The sequence below is a fragment of the Hibiscus syriacus genome, unplaced genomic scaffold (genome assembly GCF_006381635.1).
Source record: "Hibiscus syriacus cultivar Baekdansim isolate YM2019G1 unplaced genomic scaffold, ASM638163v2 tig00005939_pilon, whole genome shotgun sequence".
In the NCBI taxonomy this organism is placed as follows: domain Eukaryota; kingdom Viridiplantae; phylum Streptophyta; class Magnoliopsida; order Malvales; family Malvaceae; genus Hibiscus; species Hibiscus syriacus.
The window spans coordinates 1,285,838-1,300,036 of record NW_024062073.1 but is presented as its reverse complement, the minus strand read 5'-3'; the positions used below and the strand labels follow the sequence as shown (position 1 = coordinate 1,300,036).

Genomic DNA, 14,199 nt, shown 5'->3' with positions numbered 1-14,199 from the left:
ATTTTGTGCGAGTTCGAATCCTATCATTTACCTTAAAATGTAATGCTAATATTCAATCTGAAGCAAACCATTCAAGAAACTGAAAAGAAATGACCAAAAAATCCAAATGAATTCCAGGAAAACAAAACCTCAAACCAGCAAAGCTCCATTAACCAAGAACAAAAAAAAAAAAAAAACTGACCACTGAAAGCCCTCAAACATTATATGACACTCTACATTCAATAAATTAAATGACACACATTGGGTAAACAATCTATCTACTAAGAAACTATAAGCTAAACTTGGATTTTAGATTATTGTATGCCCAGTTATAAAGAACTCTCCAATATCCTGGGAAAGAAGTCAGAAGAAGGAAAACCTTGTCCCATTACTAGCTGCAAACAAATTGTATTGTTCAACAGTTGACTCCTCTTTGTTGCAACCGTGACCATTCTCGACATGATCTGCTGAAAACTGGGAAGAAATTTCTTCCACGATCTCGTCTTTCAAAGGTACAGGATTAGATTTGCATCCTGTTGAAAGAGCCACGAGCCCACCAAAATGGAACAAGGAAAAGCTAGTGTCATCCATGTGTGATTTCACAGAGCTATCATTTTGCCTACCTTCTCCATTTGCTGCTTGTTCTGTTGCATGCAGCTTGCCGGGAACAACCCTCAGTGGGTTACATTCGGTGAAAGCTTCGATTGTTGTACAAGGCTTGGGAATCTGAGTTCTCCCCTCCGTGTACAAGCCACTGGCCTCTAAAACTGGCTGATAAACTGGAACATGACCAGGGTTAAACGGTGGAGCAGCTAAAGGCTGCAGAGTTCCATATGGCATGCATAAATGTGAGTTTCCGTTTAGACCATAGCCAAGAGGGCCAGTATAAAGATAAGGGATTGGAGGAGGGAAAGACACTAAACCATTAGATGGAGGTGCTGGCCAAGAAACAGGATTCTGATGGTAGTAACCCATGGTTGAAGGAGCTTGGTACACTGGAAATTGTACGTGTTGGCTATGCACTGATGCAAACATGCCTTGATGCTGAGGACCCATAAAGGCAGTTGGTTTCCATTATCAGAATTTTCAGCAGTTTTTGTAGGCGGATTTCCGGGAGCTTTGTTCCCAGTACCATCTAGTGGATGTCCAAACAATGCCTGCCTTTCCAGAGCAATCCCTCCATTGACTTCCTGCTTTTTATCCATTCCTTTCACCTGAAACTCAGAAAAGCCATTTTGAATGCAGATTGAAGTGTCTCTCCTATCTGATTGTTGACAGGCATCTTTAGAATCCGATGTTGACGAAGATTCCAAATTTCCATGATTTGAAGAGGAGGTATTTCTATCTCCTTCACTAATGCATGAGGAGAAGTTATCAGAATTAGAAGTGCTACTAATCGTAGAATGAGGAATACCATTCAAGGTAGGGTTTCTGTTGGGAAAAATTCCAACTTCCTCACACCCAGCATTAAGTGAAGAACATTGATAATGTGTTTCCACATGACAGTCACTATTTGTTGAATGGTTGGAGTTTCTTGAAGTATTAACCTTGCGACGGTCATGATCAATTTCATCCAAATTTGCACTAGCTTCACTTGAACACGCCTTACTGGATGAATTAACAAAGTTATCATCAGGCTCATCCCCTTCATTGTAAGTAGATGACCTCAAAGTAATATGCGTATCAGAGTTGCTCCGGGGGTAGATTTGTAGATGACCTCAAAGTAATATGCGTATCAGAGTTGCTCCGGGGGTAGATTTTATGCGCTTCTGAGGGCTCCCAAACTTTCTTGAAGTGAATCTCGAGCGGTAGGATTGTTTCTGCAAACAATTTTATGTTTCAGCTTCCCAAAATATTCACGCATGTGAACTTGTTGATTATACTTGTTACCACTATAGACCTGCTTGGACATAGCAAACTTAGATTCTGTCTTGATCACAGATTTGGGCTCTTGACCAACTCTAGTTGCAGACATATGTGGCTCAATCTTGGCTCTGTATTCATTTTGTTGGCTGCAGCTGCTGGAGTAAAAGTCACATCTATCACTCCACCCATTGGAACACTGAAATTTCTCGGCATACTTAACACTACCATTCCGACCATTGGACTTTGCATTGCTTATCCTTAATTGCCTATTTAATCCATTGAAGTTACTTGAAGAAGCCTCAAAGTTTTCACTTTGTTGTCGTGGCTCAGATCTATTAACAGGAGAGCTTTCTGAAACAACAGCAAGCTGACATCGATCAGACCATTTTGTGGAGAGATCGATCTGACCATCATTGTGAAATTCCAATCTCCGACGAGAAAATTTTGATTGTTCGATTATAAAAGTGCCATTCCCATCTGTTATCTTTGTACCTTCTCCATCAGAACTATCAAAAGAGTGATTCTGCAAACTTGAAACGGAATTCCCATCTAAAAACTGGTCTGCTTGAACATCTGGAGAACCAGGTCCAGACACTATAATATCACCTGTGTCACTCACAGAGTCTCTGCAAGTAATAGCAATATTTCCTACAACCTCGACAGTTAGTGAAGATTCTTCCTTTGCAATATCAGGAGAAACAGGAGTAATACTTTCAGCATATTTCTTTTCTCTCTCTCTTTCTTTTCCTTACAGTCTCTCCTTTCTCCTAAGCTTTCTCTTCCGTTCTTTTGTTCTTTTCCTTTCCTTGCACTCTTCTTCTTCACGCTTTTCCTTCTCTTCTTCCTCAAGAAGCTTCATCTGTAGAAATCACGCAGTGACAATGATATTTATAAAAAAAAACATATGGAGAATCCTATATTTACTGATAAGTATAAAGGAATATCTATCTCAAAGAATCGCCAATTGCTCAACTTGCTTTTCTAAAGTAATAATTTCCTTGCATGCAACATAAACATGTTCTTCCAACAGCTTAACGGCAAGACTAACGAAGATACTATATACATTCTGGCGTGCTGTTCCTTCCTGAAAAGCCTTTTCAACCTGAATATCAAAATTGATCACTTGTTTTTAAATTTGTAACAAGAATTTTAGCAATAATGAAGACACAAACAACTGGTCTTCAACAAACATGGTGGAGCAAGTTAGCAAGGTTGGCCTGAAACTGGTCTCAAGATATCATTGTTCACAGAACAAACGTGTTGCATTTCCTCTAGCCAAGTAGCTTATAGTATTGTGACTATGGCAATCTTTCTCAAAGTTTAACCATAGACAATATTATCATTTATTATTGGTCCTGCTTCTCTAAACCTCAAAGTTCAACACCAAACCATTCTGAATAGAGATTTTGTAAGAAACAAGAGAATGAAATTCTGGTTAATAACTTACCTTAGGCAAATTAACATATCAAGTCATTAATATAAACTGATTTCTGTTATCTTCCTAACTTTCACATTCTTCTACACACAAAGGTTCAATTATCAATGGAAATGATAGAATCCCAAAGCTGTTTTCATGTTTCAAGACGTTACAGCACAGTAAAAGTGAAGGTATGAACATGCCTGTTCCTTAAAAATAACAGTTGCTGCATCAAGAAGAAACTCTTGAGCAAGCTCAGGACTCTCCGCATGCTTTTGTGGATGTGATCATTCCCCATCAAGCTCATTTCCATCCTTGTCCATGGAATCATCATCCGGAAAAGATGATTTAAAAGTTCAACGTCGCAGTTTTCCAAAAACCTTACTTCTAATCCTCACAAAGTTTGAACTACCTCTTCTTCCTCTGCCTCTTCGGCATGCTCAAAAAACTTCTAATACTTTCGCCCCTCGTGATTGTAACATAACCATCTCCAACTACAAGCCTGTAATGCACACATTTGTTGGCCCTTTAATGCATGGGCTTTTACAGAAAACTCAGAACAGCGGCCATCAAATTTCCAGGCCCTCAGAGTGATATAACATATACTCAAGCCATCAAGATCCAAACCATTGACTTGGACACTCCCATTCATACCAACATTTTCAAATTCCAAGATATCTGATTTTCCTTCCCAGTTCCAACTGCCCATTCAAAGTGGTGGTAAGTTCCAATTGTGTCGGCAAAAGTTTGACGCCAATCAGCCTGGATGGTGTCATCAGATACCTGGGCGAGTAATAAAGAAAAATATTCGCATAAGTCAGATAACTTTTGAAAATTCTCACGAGAAGATCAATATTTATGACTATGGTAGTCAAAATTGAAATTTCTCCAATAATTTTTTTTTGAAGAGTTGATCTAAAGATGAACATTTGATGTTATGTAAACAATAGTCGGTGCACCAAAATTTTAAAGATCAGGATACCTCATATAAAAACGCTGTATCTGCGACACAAAACCAACTACTGCATCGAGGTTCTCTACGCATGCGCTTTAGTTCCTTCAGCTCCTTGAACTCACGGATAACATTTCTTCTGCAAAACCTTTTGCTGTCAAACCTAAGCCAAAAATGCAAAGGTGAGATATGATATCTTTACAAAATAATAGTGACCAGAAGTTTGCAGGAATGTTCTAAAGATGGAGCTAATAAAAAAATAGGTGATATCTGAATACAGTTTCAGCCTAGGCCAATACTTCTTTATGAAAAACTCTCGGATGTGCAAAAGGAAAGAGAATTTTGAAATAATATTAATTTCAGCAGAAATCTTTCTGAGGGTAAAAATAATAAGGCTATGCCACCAATCTTGTTTGGTGTTTTACAGAAAATAACTTTGTCGAAAGAAAATTAACTCCAGGTTAATGGAATACTACCCCCTTTTTCCGAAAATTGTCTTGTGCTTTAGAAAAGCATAAGACATATTCTAGAAGTTGAAGTAAGAAAAATGGATCAGTCTAGCAATCCGTTCCTTATTGTGTAGAAGCTGAAGCAAAGCAAACAACGATCAATTCCTTAACTGTAGGGATCAATCTTTTTTATATCAATGTAGAGTTTTTCAAAAGAAAAGTACAAGAAAGATATTGTAATAACCAATTTTTATCCCCCATACCTTGTTGTTCCCAAAACTGTACAATTTTCACTATCCACTCCAGCACATGCTTCACTCTCCACACCAACACCAGCACATGCTCCAGCACCAGCACATGCTCCACTTACCAGCACCAGCACATGTGGCTGCACACCACCAAATGCCAGCCCATACCTCACTCATGTTGCTGCCCATGCTTCACCCATCACTCCACCATCAGGAAATTATTATTATATGATTTTGTAATGGGTATAAAACCCAATCGAATTCTACGTAAAAGGGACGGATTATTTTCAGCAATAAAACACAACAATTAGAACTGAAATCTTCAAGCAAATTAAAGAGGTATTTTCGTTTTTTTAGATTCTTGAGATGTAATTAGAAAACCTAATGTAGTTTATAATTTGATTCTGCTTGTTTATGTGAATTCTATAGCTAAAAAATAGAAAAATAGTTGAAGAGGGGGTCTGTTAGAAGGATAGACAGAAAGAAGAGAGGAAGATACAAAAAGGGGTTATATTCATCCAAAATGGTTTAAAATGTGAAATATATAGATTAAGAATGGTGAAAATCACGCTGAGGCCTTTCAAATTTCTGTCGTGTTTTACATCTTGATCACCAAACTTGTGCATAAAATCACGCTTAGACCCCTGCACATTTAAGCGTTTTTATAAACTGGTCGCTAATTTTTTTTCTTTGCGTAAAATTATGTTAAACCTCTAATACATTGTAGTAACTCGCATTTTAGTCCCCGAATTTATCTGTCTTGTTTTATTTTGTGTTTGCCACTTAAGTTTCGCTGTTTATAATTTAGTCACTAATATACTTCAATTCCAACATTATTTATTTATGATTTAAAGCACTTTATGTTTCATTATTTTATTCTTGCCACTGACATACTAACATTTTATTTTTGTTGTACAGTTAATCTCATAACTTTTAGATTTTTGTGCGATTTATTTTTGTATATTATTTGTATCATATTTTTTTACAAATCATTATTTGTTTTCTTACGTATGTAAAGAAAGACATTTTATTGTGGGAAAAATCCACGAAGACATCTCCCAACTAAAGGGAATGTATCTTTTCGAAGACTTTTCGCACAAATGTTTTATTCAATAATTTTATTAGCTTTACATTTAATTATATTTATTATTTATTATTTTCTGTTTTATTTTAACTCATCTTATCTCGTGAAAATATGGAATAATGCTATTTTGTGAGAGGAATCTATGAAAAAGTCTCCTAACTATAAAGGAAGTGCATTTTCAAGGATTGTTCGTACAAAATAACACACTTTCTCATATTATAAAATAATTATAATATTTTTATTTTGTAAGAATATCTTTTGGGTTATTTAATCTTTTTCATTAATTGCATTCCTTATTTTAAAGATTTTTATTAACACTTACAGATTTTGAATAAATAGAATGATCATACTTTAAATATATTTTTGAAGTTTGTAATTCCCAATATTTAAACAACATATAATCATTTAGGTACCAAAATTTGGACGTTGTGGATGTGTTTACCCTTCCCCACACGTAACCGACTCCCGAACTCTTAAAAAATGAATCTTTGGTAAAACGCAGACCAGTTTGTCGTCTTTTAATGATTTTTCTAAACTCATTAAAATGATGTTTAAGGTTTCCAATCTACCTAACTTAAAGGTTGGTGGCGACTCTAATATCAAATTGTTTTTTTTCAAATCGAATTTCATCGTTTACCCCCAAAAACCTAAAAATTTAAAGTCTAACGGATCCACACAGAAAGCGTTATGACAGCTTGGCGACTCTGCTGGGGACTTAGAGAGTCAGGCCATAAACGATTATACATTGTTTTTATTTTTGAAAATTACAAACTTAAGTTGTATTTGATTTATGATCATTTTATTTATTTTGAGTTTCAACATTACATGCATTATTTTTATCTTTAACTAATTGATTTTTGATTTTAGTGGTCTTCAGATTTGAGCAGATTTTTGAGATTTGTGAAAGAATAGTTTTTTTTGGTCATGTTTTAAAGGTTTGTGAGTTTCTCCTCACACACGGCACGTGCATTTACATATCATAAGCTCACTTACGAGCTTTGTCCTTTTTAAGTTGAGGTGAAAGCTTAACCTACGTGAGATAAATTGTTTCTCCGTACGGTTTTAGCAAGTAATCTTTGGGGTTCATATACCTTATGTTTACGTGAGATAAAATGTTTCTCCGCATGGACATAAGGGAATGTATCCTCTCGAATTGAACTCGATCCGCTTAAGCCTGTAATGGGTCAGGATTGAGGGTTTGGCAGCCTAAGGAGGAACCAACAAGAACAATTCGAGTACCTTTTTCTCATAATGCCGAAACCATGCATATAATGAGCCCTACGAACTCATCCCGATAAAATTCATTCAGAACCTCTGTCCGTCAGTAGGTACCCAAAATAAGTATACACAAAGGACAAACGACGCTAAACCTTCTTTCTTTCTTTACTTGTAATATTTTATTTTCTGAATAAAGCATGTGAACTAGAAGAGCATGTGGGTAGGTGTTGCAATTACCTTTCAATAATATTTGCTTGATATTTGAATTCTTTTATACTGACACATTTTTGTGTTTAATGGTTTATTATTTGGCATTTTTTTTGCATGATCATCATAAATAAAAGAAAGGTGTTGATTAACCAAGTAATCATCATAGTAGAAGAGCGACCATTAAAATGGAAAAGAGTTTTCATAACAAGGAAGAACTCAATTCGGTTGTCCGAGTTTGGTCTGAAGAAACACAAAGGGCTAAAGGAGACAGCTTGCCTGGAGATTATGTATCACATATGTCCACAGATGTAAATATCACTCTCAAGCAGAATGATCTACAAGAACTGATAGAGATTTGGGAGAGTTGGAAAGTAGCTACCAAAGAGAAGTTCCACAAGAAATATGGTGACATAGCCTATATACTCTATGTAAAGATAGATGAACTGTTGCTTAAAGCTCTGGTCCGATTCTGGAACCCTGCATACAGCTGCTTCACTTTCAACAGACAAGATTTGACACCGACAATAGAAGAGTATACAACTCTATTTAACTTTGAGAGCCTCCAGGTGGATAGGATTTATTCTAGACCTCCAAAAGTCCAATCCTTTAAAAGTAAACTTGTAAAGATTACTGGTAGAGGCGAAAATTGGATAGTAGAGCACATCCAACAGAAAGGAGAAAGTGAATGTTTTCCGTGGAATTGTCTCAAGAAGGTGATACTCGAGCACATGGATGAAGATAAGAGATTATACACGTTTGCTCTAGCTGTATATGGTCTAGTGATATTCCCGAAGACCTTGTTCCACGTGGAGGCTGCTATTACAGATTTCTTTGATAGATTGGAGAAAGGTATAAATCCGGCACCAGCTATTTTGGCAGAGACCTTCCGATCCTTAAACAATTGTCGTAGACTGGAGGGGGTCGATTTATAGGATGTGCCCAGCTACTCACTGTCTGGATTCGTAGCCACTTCTGGAAGGAAGAGAAAATATCTTATCACCGTTTCTCCACCATGTATTCGCCTTTGAAAGAATTTCTTAGCAAGGAGTGGCCAGAGGGGTTACCAAGGAGAAGATGGATATCAGCTTTCAGTAATCTACAAGATCGAGACATCGCTTGGTGTGTTCCTTGGCTAGGATATACTAGCATTTTATTCAGATGTGGAGATCTTGACCACGTTCCGTTGCTAGGATTATGGGGAGGAGTCAACTATGCCCCGTTGATGGTTCTCAGACAGTATAGGGCACGCCAATTTGTCCCAGTTACGAGTGGTTTAAATAAGTCTGAGATCACATACCATGGAGACCACTACAAGAAGAGAGCACGTGATTTATCTCTTGCCTGGAAAAGAACCTTTCGAACAAAAATTATGGCCGGGGATGTTATGTACATTCCAGACTATGAGGCTTGGAGGTCTGCAAGAAGAAACGAAAATGTCCTTTTTCCAGATCAAGGAGAAGTTGTTCCTTGGGAAGAACATATCAAGGTGGTACCCTCACAATCAGAGATTCTCACTGCTGAATTTGAAGCTGAAAAGAAGAATTGGGACAGGGCAATGGAAGAGTTCAAACAAGAGAATTTCATGTTAGATCTTGATAGAGGTCTTCATGCCAAACAATGTGAGTTTTTGAAGAAAGATAAAGAGAAAGTTAATCTTGAACTGGCTGACCTGAAAAGAGATTATCGCAACTTACAAAAGGCAAAGAAAATATATGGATCTAGCAAGACATCACAACAGTAGGCTAAAGAGTTGGCAATTGAGAAGCGATGTGTTCAAAGTCTAGAGGCCGAGAACAAACACCAACTTAGGAGAATTGAAGCCGAAAAGAAATTACGGGACAAATACAAAACTGAAAAAAGAGAAGCGACTAAGCAACTTAAGATTGAAAGTCGTAGAGCTGAGAAATGGAAAGCTGAGAAAGAAACTAGCTTGAAGGAGTAGGAAGCAGAAAATCATCGAGTTCTTGGTTTGGAAACTGAAATGAATAGTATGCTGGAAGAACTCGAGGCTAGAGATCAGAGGATCCAAGAATTAGAGAAAGCAAGAGAGCAAAAAAAAGAGGAAGTATGGACTGAAAGACAGGGGTGGAACCGAATTCTCGAAAGAAAGCAGGCCGAAATTGGGTCATGGTTGCAAAGATTCCAAAAAAAGAACAGGCGAGTGGAACAATTAACCAAGGAAATGGAAGATCTACAGACCAGTTTTGAAGGAGAATTGAATCGGTCTCGGGATATGAATAGTGAACTTAAAGATCATATTACGCACCTCGAGGAGTCTTTACTTCAAGTTCAAGTACCACCCGAGTCGATGGACTTAAGGTTTTCTCGTGAGGAGAATAAACTTTTGCGAGAACAAGTCAGAAGACTAGAGAGTGAGCTTCAGCGCTGTCGAGTATACATCACCAACCTAGAAAGAGAAATCACTCGTATCAATGATGGGTGGAAGGATACGTATGAGCACCACCGGATGTTGGTTGAGGAACGGGAGCGCATGATGGGTGAAGCAATAGCACAAATGAGCGAGGTGGCCCACTATACACAAGAGCTCGCCAACAGAGCTGAAGTCATCCTACTTCGCACCAGCTTATCTTCCGAATATGGAGAGAAAATTGCTGAGATCATGACTGAGGTCATGGAACTAAGTGAAAGAGCCAAACCGTATTTGTAGATTGATCTCTTTTGTAATGACGAAAACTCTTTTGGAAGAATGAAACTTTTTCTAAGAATGGTTACTTTTGGAAATCGATACCTTTTGCATTTGCATTTTGCATTTTTGCATTTTTACATTCGTATATTAATTTTCTAAACATCTCATGTGCATAAAAAAAACAACCATAAAGATATTAATTTATGAATATTTATTTTGAAGAAAAATACCCTGGAAACCGATAAAAACCAGTCCGAAGCCACACATCCGCATAATTCCAGAAGCAAGACTAAGAAAATGGATGCTAAACTCGAGCAAATACAAAAGGAACTTCAAGAAAAGCTCTTGAAGATGCAACAAGACTGGGAGGCTAAGATGGAACAGTCACAAAAATCTGCCATTGACCGTATAATACAAATCCAATCTAACATGGTGAATGACATCGTGGCCAAATTATCTGGGCTAAGCGACATGGAAGGGAAAGAACAAAATACTGCAGTAGCCGAGACTTCTGAATATGCACCAATACAGTCTGGTCCTAGATTGATTATTTCATCTGAAAAGCTCACTGGGCATCCAACAGGTTCCTCTGCTACTAAAATTCAAATGGCTGTCACAAACCCTCAGAACAACCCGAACGAGTACAATGTACCAGATCTTGATGAGATCGAGAAAATGAAGAATCAAGTGCCTGAGCATCTAAAATATTGGTGCAAGGATTTCTTTAAGGAGATGGGTGGGCAAGGCTCCCTGGAAGGGATAGACGCGGTAGAGCTAAGTTTGGTACCCGACTTGGTTTTACCACTTAAGTTTAAGATGCCTGAGTTCGAGAAGTATGAAGGAAAGACATGTCCTAGTGCACATCTAACAATGTTCTGTAGAAGGATGACCGGCTTTGTTAGAGACGATAGTCTCCTGATACATTGCTTCCAAGCAAGTCTGACAGGATCTGTCGTAAGATGGTACAACCAACTGACCCGGGCTAAAATAAGGTCTTGGAAAGATCTAGCCAATGTCTTCAAAGAGCAATATCAACATGTTACCGACATGATGCCAGATAGAGTCACTCTCCAAAATATGGAGATGAAAAACAACGAGAGCTTCCGCCAATATGCGCAACGTTGGAGGGATATTGCTGCCCAGGTCCACCCCCCATTGGTTGAAAGAGAGTTCATAACCATGTTCATTGATACACTAAAATCCCCTTATATTGATTATATGCTGGGGGTAGCCACGAAAAGTTTCTCGGACATAGTTATGTGTGGGGAAATGATCGAGAGGGCATTGAAGAAAGGTCAAATTGTTGGTGGCCAAAACTCATTAAAGAAACCCTTTGTAAAGAAGAAGGAATGAGAGGTAAACAATGTGAACTTCTCAATAAATAAACCGAAAGCTGGAAATTCTACAACCAAGCGTGAAAACAATAATGAAAGAATAACTTTCACACTTATCCTGATGACATACAGTGAACTTTTCCAAGGGCTAGTCAAGTCACATGTGGTGTCACCAAGATATGTGGATCCGTTGGAACTTCCTTTCCCTAAATGGTATAACGAGAATGAAACATGTGAATATCACGCCAATACCCAGGGACACACAATCGAGAAATGCATTGCTTTCAAAAGGTTGGTCGAAGATTTGATCAGGAGAAAGATCATGTCCTTTCATGACTCAGAGGCACCATGCGTTGCCGCAAACCCACTCCCAAATCACCAAAATCAGGGAGTTAATGCTATCAATGAAGGTCGTAGGGTCAAAGAAAACATTGAAGAAGTAAAGACACCGTTAAAATGGGTGTATGAACAGATGATCATGAGAGGATTATTGAGTCCAAAGAAAGGATCAGTGGGGCAGAAATAAAAAATTCACTGTGAATACCATTGTGATGATGGCCATCAGATCCAAGATTGCCATGAATTCAAAAATATAATACAGAAGCTGATGGATGGGAAGGAAATACAATTCTTTGAAGAAGAACCGACAAAGAATGAAGGAGACGTTCATGCTTTCGAGGATAATTCAGAAAAGATTGACACAAAGATGAAAAAGCCGGTTTTGGTTATATCTAAGCCAAGCTACGAGGTGAACAAGGGGAAGTCGGTACCGAAAATAGTGATAAAAACACCAGTACCATTTGCCTACAAAGACAACAGAAGTGTTCCATGGAGTTACACATGTCAAATTACCACTCCCAAGCACAAGGAATGCGAAGTTGATGAGGTTGGAGGTTTCACTAAAAGTGGCAGATGTTGTGCTCGCCGAACAAAAAAGGCTAGAGTTGTTGTAATCAATGAGAATGAAAAAAAGATGAATGAACCTGTTAAAATTGATGAGGCCCAAGAGTTTCTAAAATTTTTGAAGCATAGTGAATATAACATTGTGGAACAACTCCATAAGACTCCTGCATGTATCTCAATATTGTCTCTTCTTCTGCACTCAGAGGTACACCGAAATACGTTGTTGAAGGTATTGAATGAGACCTTCGTAGCCAAGAACATACCAGTGGAATGCTTAGATAGGTTGGTGGGCAACATCAATGCCGATAATTTTATCTATTTTAATGATGATGAAATACCCGAGGATGGTAAGGGTAGATGTAAGGCACTGCATATAACCGTTCACTGTAAAGGGGTTATCATATATGGAGTCTTAATAGACAATGGATCAGCATTGAATGTCATGCCCTGGGCAACTTTGAATCGACTTCCAGTAGAAACCTCACGTATGAAAGTTTGTGGCAATACTGTTCGAGCATTTGATGGCACAGAAAGGAGCATCATGGGAAAGATCATAATCCATTTGAGGGTAGGTCCTGCAATATTCGAGGTAGAATTCGTGGTCATGGACATTCACCCTAATTATAATTGCCTACTTGAAAGACCATGGATACATATGGCTGGAGCGGTTCCCTCTTCACTGCACCAGAAACTTAGATTTATCATGGAAAGGACTTTGATAACTATCAAAGCTGAAGAGGAAATCATAGCCTCTATCACCACTGATATGCCATATGTAGAGGTAAACGAAAATGCACTCGAGTCGTCCTTCCAATCCCTGGAGTTCGTCAACGCCACCTTTGTCCCTGAAGGAAAGAAATTTCCATCTCCCCAACTCTCAAAGAATGCTAAGATGCAGTTGAAGGAAACTTTAGCCCGAGGAGCTATAGTTGGGAAAGGATTGGGCAAGGAGTTGCAAGGAATAACCAAGGGATTGAGCCCCATACCTAAGAGAAATTATTTTGGGATAGGATACAAACCTACTTATCAAGACAGGGTTAAAGATGCCCAGAAGCTCAGGGACAGAAAGAAGGGCAGAGCATATGGCCAAGATGCCTTCGGGGAACCTATCATCATACCACTCATCACTCAGACATTCACATCTGGGGGTTTTGTGATAAAGGCACTGGAAGTTCCATGGATTGAGGAAGGAGCTACTGAAGTTGAAACCCTGATGGAAGATCTCAGCATCAACGCTATAACAAATGACACTAGTGTGGAGTGCTCTCTGGCATTGATTCATCCATGCCCTCCTGGATATGTTCTGAACAATTATACTGTTGAGAAGCTCCCTGTATTTTTCAAACAAATCTCAGAGTAATGCATGATAACAACCTTGTTACTTTAGCCCGAAAGTAATAGGGATCCTTTGTTAGGGCATACTATCATTAATCCTTATTTTAATAAAATGATGTATTTTCTTTCATTCTTTCCATGGCAAACATTTATTTTGTCTTTATGATAGCCATTAGTCATTGAAAAAAATAAAAATAAATAAATAAATAAATATTCATGTCTCTAGCCCAAACGTATTCATCTCCCTTTGCAGGTCTCTAGATATCAATTGCACGAATAATGACGTTTCGGAACCAATAGTTGATTTTGAAAATGATATGTGTCTAGAGGAATCCGAGGGTTATAAGGATGATGAGGAATGCGAGTTAAATCCTGAACTTGTCAGGTTGATTGAGCAAGAAAGTAAGCATATTTTACCCCATCAAGAAAAGACTGAGACAATAAATTTGGGGACTGAGGATGATAAGAAGGAGGTCAAGATTGGTACTTCATTCTCAGCAGAAACAAGATCGGATCTTATACATCTCTTGCATGAATTCAAAGATGTGTTTGCATGG

The 14,199-nt window shown here is 38.1% G+C and overlaps 2 protein-coding genes across 2 annotated transcripts; one reads left to right on the top strand and one right to left on the bottom strand.

The window, feature by feature from the left end:
- Positions 1 to 210: 210 nt before the first annotated feature.
- Positions 211 to 3,575, bottom strand: LOC120200316. The gene is made up of 5 exons (XM_039201190.1): positions 3,441 to 3,575; positions 2,819 to 2,947; positions 2,658 to 2,704; positions 1,697 to 2,582; positions 211 to 1,644 (listed from the first exon to the last, which is right to left on the bottom strand). Exons 1-4 carry the CDS (start codon positions 3,573 to 3,575, stop codon positions 1,739 to 1,741), a joined length of 1,155 nt encoding a protein of 384 aa, XP_039057121.1. The 3' UTR covers positions 211 to 1,644; positions 1,697 to 1,738.
- A 6,792-nt stretch (positions 3,576 to 10,367) lies between these two features.
- LOC120200315 lies at positions 10,368 to 11,423 on the top strand. The gene has a single exon (XM_039201189.1). The coding sequence runs from the start codon at positions 10,368 to 10,370 to the stop codon at positions 11,421 to 11,423; it is 1,056 nt and encodes a 351-aa protein (XP_039057120.1).
- The last annotated feature ends 2,776 nt before the right edge of the window (positions 11,424 to 14,199 follow it).

Bases quoted from the DNA above. Each gene is read 5' to 3' on its own strand.
- LOC120200316 (XM_039201190.1), bottom strand. From the start codon at position 3,575: ATGGAAATGAGCTTGATGGGGAATGATCACATCCACAAAAGCATGCGG. The intron at 2,948-3,440 runs GTGCTGTAACGT...TTTGATATTCAG, and splicing joins TTCATACCTTCACTTTTACT to GTTGAAAAGGCTTTTCAGGA. The intron at 2,583-2,657 runs GTGCAAGGAAAG...AGGAAAAGAAAG, and splicing joins GAAAAGCGTGAAGAAGAAGA to AGAGAGAGAAAAGAAATATG.
- LOC120200315 (XM_039201189.1), top strand. From the start codon at position 10,368: ATGGATGCTAAACTCGAGCAAATACAAAAGGAACTTCAAGAAAAGCTC.